The following is a 5,768-nucleotide window of genomic DNA, read 5'->3' as shown; positions in this document are numbered from 1 at the left end:
ATGTTTAGAGCAGCTCCTGAAACCTAAATAGAAACAACATAGTAGATTGCTAAAGCTGTTTTGATCTAACTTTTAAATACAATCACTAGCCACAAAACACTTTTTTACAAAAATTTTTAAGTTTTTAATGTCACGAGTTTTCCAAGACCGGCATTTTTACTTAAAAAAGTGGTATAATGCACCGAGTATATTTAAAAAGACACTTTATCAAAACCGAAAATATACAGTTGAATATTGGCCCTAAACTTTGGATAGCCATCATCCTTCATTAAAATGTTGTTACTAAAGTGAAGAATAAACCCTTACCTTGTCTTGAAAAAAAGCTTTTTTTATACATACGACAACAACAAATATGGCTACTTGACCCTCGAGCTTCTTCTCTAACTGATTAAAATTGTACAGGTAAATTATTGCCAAGGCGATGGTAAATCCCCGAAAGCTTTTTAACCAATTAACTTTGGCAAAATTCATTGGAAAATATGATTATTTTCTTAATTTTTTACAAGTAATATTGTCAGGATTCTATACTGAAAGAATCGGTAATTAGTTGTTTTGCGAGTAACGCAAAAAATGAGCTGGAGCCGAGTGACACGCCTTCTCCGCATTGTTTGCCGTAACAATAGGAATTGCAATAGAGAATTATCGCGTTGTGTCTCTTTCTCTTTTAATAATATCTCTATGTTCATATCAAAATTAAATCTTTGATATAACATATATACTTATCCATATCACAATATACATTTATCTATATCGTTATTTCTAACGTCTGTCTGTCTACCTTCCTGCCTGTCTGCCTAACATAGTCATGGATAATCCACACTATACCATAAATTTTTACTCCTTTCGAGTTTAGTGAATCACTTTGTTAATAATGACACTTTATATGCTTAACCCTATTCGGTCCGGGGGGGGGGGCGGATTCCGCCCCCCCCTGACGGTTTTTTTTTAATAACTCCTGATTGCTTTGTTTATCTATTAGACACCTGCTTGCTAATTTTTTAGGTCCCATACCTTTCAAAGGCTTTGATATTGACCATTACTCAAAACTACCCCTAATAATCTCTATGAAATCCTTATACGGGGGAAAATATAATAACTCCTGTTAGGAATATCCTTAGAACTTGAAACTTGCAACACAACTTTGTTTCATCAAGAAGAATCATTTAGAATAATTTGAACACGTGACTAATCCGATTTCCCGATTTCGTCGGATTTTACCCGAAAATCGGAAAAAACGGATTTTCGGGCAGTTTTTGGCAATTTTTTATCCGATCCATGTAAAAACCGGAAGATATGTTAAATAACTTTTATTTAGCTTTCAGAAACTTCAAACAGAATGTAAAAATTTGCTCTAGAACAAAAGTAATTATATTTCAAGCAGATAGTGGCATTTTTAACAATTTTCAAGCTTCTGATGACGTCACAGAAAATGTGCTGACGCAAGCAAAAGTTTATTGGCGCCATTTTGTTCATTTTATGACGTAATATAAGTGTGCCAAGTTTGATTCAATTTGAACAAACCTATGAAAAGTTATTGAGGGGGGGCGGAATCCGCCCCCCCCGGTCATAGTATGTTCGAAAAACCCCGGACCGAATAGGGTTAAACAAATTTAAAATAATTTTACTGATAGATTTATTTGAATTGTATAATTGGTTTATTGAAAACTTTCTTGTCGTAAATTTAAATAAATATCAATATATTACTATGGGAAGTATCGACAATTTTACTTTTTTCGAAGGTCAGACTATTAAGTGGAGTTCGACAGTTGAATTGCTCGGTATAACGATTGTTGAAAAACTTAAAATTTGCCGCACACATTAAAAACATTTGTTCTAAGGCCGGTGTAGGAAGCTAAATGTGCTTCAGAGAATTTCTTCGTATATTTCTCCAAGAAAAAGGAGAGTTCTTTTTAATACCTTTACACTTTCTCAGTTCTATTGTCCTTTGGTATGGATGTTTTGTGGATGCGTAGCTAATAATCATATCATTCGTAGAAATGAACGTTTTCTATAAGAAATAATGAGGATATAGATAAATAAATAAATAAATAAAATTGGCAAAAATACCCATTTAAATTGCATACCATTACTTTGACGTATTACAAAAACTAGAAGGCTCCAACTTTCTAGATTACAAAACCGCAATAACTTTAAGCTAGGAAGCAAAAAAAAGGTTTTAATAGCCAATTTATATCTAAAAATATAGTAATTTGGCACATAGTTTTGTTGGAGGATTTTTTTTTAAGGATAAATATAGATGAATAAATTTTTTTTACAAAAATAGGTGGGAATGATATTTGTTGTAATCAGCATATAAAATTTTGATATTTAAGAGCCCATACATGTCGATGTTTCATGTCGATGCAAAGTGAAATCTAAAAGTCATTTCGGCGTCTATATCTATTTTTAAAAACGTTGTGGGATGGTTCCTATACTGCTGACATAGAATTGCCACCAAGTCTTCTTTCGGGAGCAGAAGATTTTACTTTTTTTGCGTTTTTGGTCATTTTTGCGAACGTTTATACCTTTGAAAATTAAAAATCAGCAAAATGCTGAAGTTTTTACACGAAAAGTCATGGATACTTTCGAAGACGCGAACGTTTTTCAACCACAAAAAAAACACAAAAAAAACAAAAGCGAGAAAGCTCAAAGTTGTGATTCATTTCTTCTTTATTTATCAACTACAATAGCATTTGGTGTTTTCACTCTTCTTTGGTTTTACGTACATTTCTCAAATCCGAAAAACAGTAATTGATGCAGAATTTTGATTACTAATAATAAGAGAAGAAAGAAAAACAATTGAAGGGATTTTTAATTTTTGCGAAAGCTTTTTTACAGGAAATTCGTCGCAAAGGTAAAATTTCTTTGAGTGCGTATATCTCTGACAAAGCATGTAAGTCTTAAAAGCAATATCCAGTTGACCGAACACAAAAACAATTTTTGCTTCTTAGACAGTGTATGCAACAATAAAAGTCTCAGAAATGGCAGATGTCTGTGTTGTTTTGATTGCAGAACTGGCGACGTATTCGTCATGCTATATGTTGTATTGTTGATTACTGGAGTTGCTATCCTGTATAAAGATACAGTAATGATGGCGCAATGTACTATGATAGATATCACGCTATTAAACAAAAAAAACAAGAAACAATTGAAAGAATAATAATAAAGCCCTTTTTTGTTCTTGAAGTTTCTTATAGCCAAATAAGAGTTATTTAAGATACATTCCAGTTATAAATACAAAGAACAAATCGGTAAATCGGTTTTTGCACGTGTCAAAACTTTGCGCAATGGTATGAGGAAGTTATCAAGTTTCAATCTTTATTTTATTGAAGTTTATCAAACTTTTAGCGAATATAAAGTTTCCATAAGGTTTATTTAGTGTTAAGCGAGTAAGGAGTAACACAAAGCAATCTTGCAACCACTGTTTCTTTACTTCTTTTTACTTAAAAAACGCAACACGTACTAAAGAAAAGGGTGTAAAATTTTTCAAAAAATCACCTATCAAATAGGACGTCACCCTTCTATAGGTAACAAATAACTTCGTTAAACAAAATGTTGTTAAATGGTGTTAAAGAAAGAAATATTAAACTTCACATAAACATGGTACATAATATTCATCTTTCCTCCAAGTATTCAAGAATTCGTTACGAGGAAGCCATTAGCTTCTAAGCTTTGTTCTGAAGAATGATTCAAATTTTTTCTTTCTTACTTTTTCATTTATGTTTTCCTTTATCAACGGGGCTTTTACTTAAGATGGGAACTATCAACGAAGTAAAAGGAACAGTAATAAAAACAATTACAGCTACGGTTACAAAATGCGCGCTTGCTTGTGAACTAAACTCTCTGTGTTCAGTGAGTGGGCTCTCTATTATAAATGGAGTGCAAGCAAGTGATTGATGTATATTATATCAACACGACGAAGCCATTATCAATTTTCACAATGTCCTCCTGATTGCACCAATACTGAAACCAATAGTTGGACAGCAGGTAGGTACTATAACACATACAAGTTATTATTATTATTGTATGTTCTGTTATTTCTTCATGTCCGCGACCATGTCGAGAGAAAAGTCGTCGAGTGTAAGATAAACCTCGTATGATACCTATACACTTAAATTTCTATACACTTAAAAAAAAAGTACGCGAAAGATGTGCACACAAAAAAGATGCTTATACCACATGTTGCATCAGAGATTTTTCGAATTTTCTTGCAGTGGCTTTTGTTGCGGTTTGTTAAAGAAAAAGCATGTAGTTGCAAAGCAATTAAACTCAGCAGGCGATATAAGCAGAAGGGTAACTGCAAAACATGTTTGATATAAATTTCTACACTACCCAAGTTCAGTTTTTACAAATTTCCATATAGTACAAGAAAGGCTGATGCTCAAAGTATAGTTACTAAAGTCGTCCAGGAGAGAAAGGATTAATTTACTTTTAGATCAAACACAGGTGAAAACATGCTGACTATTTTTGATATAAAAAAAAACTCGGAGGTATTTGTTCTCATTTTCACAATCTTGATTCGATTGTTGGTGCAATGTTTGCATTATTGCAATCAATCTTCTAGAGTCATGGATTGCGAGTGCTGTGATATATTTTTTTCGTTGTGTACAGTTGTGATGCAACCACAACCATAATGAAGAAAGAGACTTCATTTATATGCAATTTTCCTTATTATTGCCACCATCTTTCATCTTTTCATCGAGCTTGATAACTCTCTATTTCCAGTTATTCGATACACAGGCGTTGTCCTTTTTGTGTGTTGTGGTGTATCGTCACAACTTTCAGCAAGAAAACAATATTTTTTTGCAGCTTATGACAGGGAATTTCGCACGTTATGTCTTATTTTTATTTTTAGGTATAACAACAGCTCCGAAAACAACAATAACGAAAACAACAGCATCTGAATCAACAACGCTGGAAACTACATCACCGGAAACTTCAGCATAGGAAAAAACAACAACGGAAACAACAACATCACAAACAAAAGCACTGAAAACAACAACACCGGAAACAACAACACCACAAACAAAAACACTAAGAACAACAACACCAGAAACAACAACACTGGAAACAAAAACACCGGAAACAACAACACTGGAAACAGAAAGACCGGAAGCAACAACACTGGAAACAAAAACACCAGAAACAACAACACTGGGAAAAAAATTACTGGAAACAACAACACTGGAAACAAAATCACCGGAAGCAATAACACTGAAAACAAAATCACCGGAAACAACAACACTGGAAACAAAAACACCGGAAAAAACAACACTGGAAACAAAATCTCCGGAAACAACAACACTGGAAACAAAAACAACATAAACAACAACACTGGAAACGAAAACACCGGAAAAAACAACACTGGAAACAAAATCTCCGGAAACAACAACACTGGAAACAAAAACAACAGAAACAACAAACTCGAAACGAAAACACCGGAAACAAGAACACTGGAAAAATCAACACATAAAACAACAACACGTGGTGGATTCAGTGGAGGTAAAAAGAATACACAGCAGGAACTTTCTTAAAGAAGGCTCTAAATTGGATATGTTATATGATAGCCAGATTTATTAATTCTTGGCAAGTTCTGTAAGAAATACCCGCAGAGTAAAGTCTATAACGCGTACTTTTCTATAAGGCAGACATCTTTATGAAGCGGATCTTTTTTAATAAAGCTTGTCCTGTTATGCAATAATTATCCTGTTGTATCATGAGAAACGCTGTGGAGGGCCTGAAAAGCACACAACAAGTCCATATTAAAA

General features: G+C 33.4%; 1 protein-coding gene across 1 annotated transcript; it reads left to right on the top strand.

Moving 5' to 3' along the window:
* Positions 1-3,896: 3,896 nt before the first annotated feature.
* LOC130625052 (probable serine/threonine-protein kinase dyrk1) lies at positions 3,897-5,534 on the top strand. The gene is made up of 3 exons (XM_057440135.1): positions 3,897-3,987; positions 4,726-4,855; positions 4,943-5,534. Exons 1-3 carry the CDS (start codon positions 3,897-3,899, stop codon positions 5,532-5,534), a joined length of 813 nt encoding a protein of 270 aa, XP_057296118.1.
* The last annotated feature ends 234 nt before the right edge of the window (positions 5,535-5,768 follow it).

This window comes from Hydractinia symbiolongicarpus, chromosome 14, assembly GCF_029227915.1.
Source record: "Hydractinia symbiolongicarpus strain clone_291-10 chromosome 14, HSymV2.1, whole genome shotgun sequence".
Lineage (NCBI taxonomy): Eukaryota > Metazoa > Cnidaria > Hydrozoa > Anthoathecata > Hydractiniidae > Hydractinia > Hydractinia symbiolongicarpus.
This window is presented reverse-complemented; position numbering and strand designations above follow the sequence as displayed.

Excerpts from the sequence above, each read along its gene's own strand:
- LOC130625052 (XM_057440135.1), top strand. The coding sequence starts at position 3,897 with ATGTATATTATATCAACACGACGAAGCCATTATCAATTTTCACAATGT. Across the intron at positions 3,988-4,725 it reads AACCAATAGTTGGACAGCAG|TTATTCGATACACAGGCGTT; the intron begins GTAGGTACTATA and ends CTCTATTTCCAG. Across the intron at positions 4,856-4,942 it reads TGTCTTATTTTTATTTTTAG|CATAGGAAAAAACAACAACG; the intron begins GTATAACAACAG and ends CGGAAACTTCAG.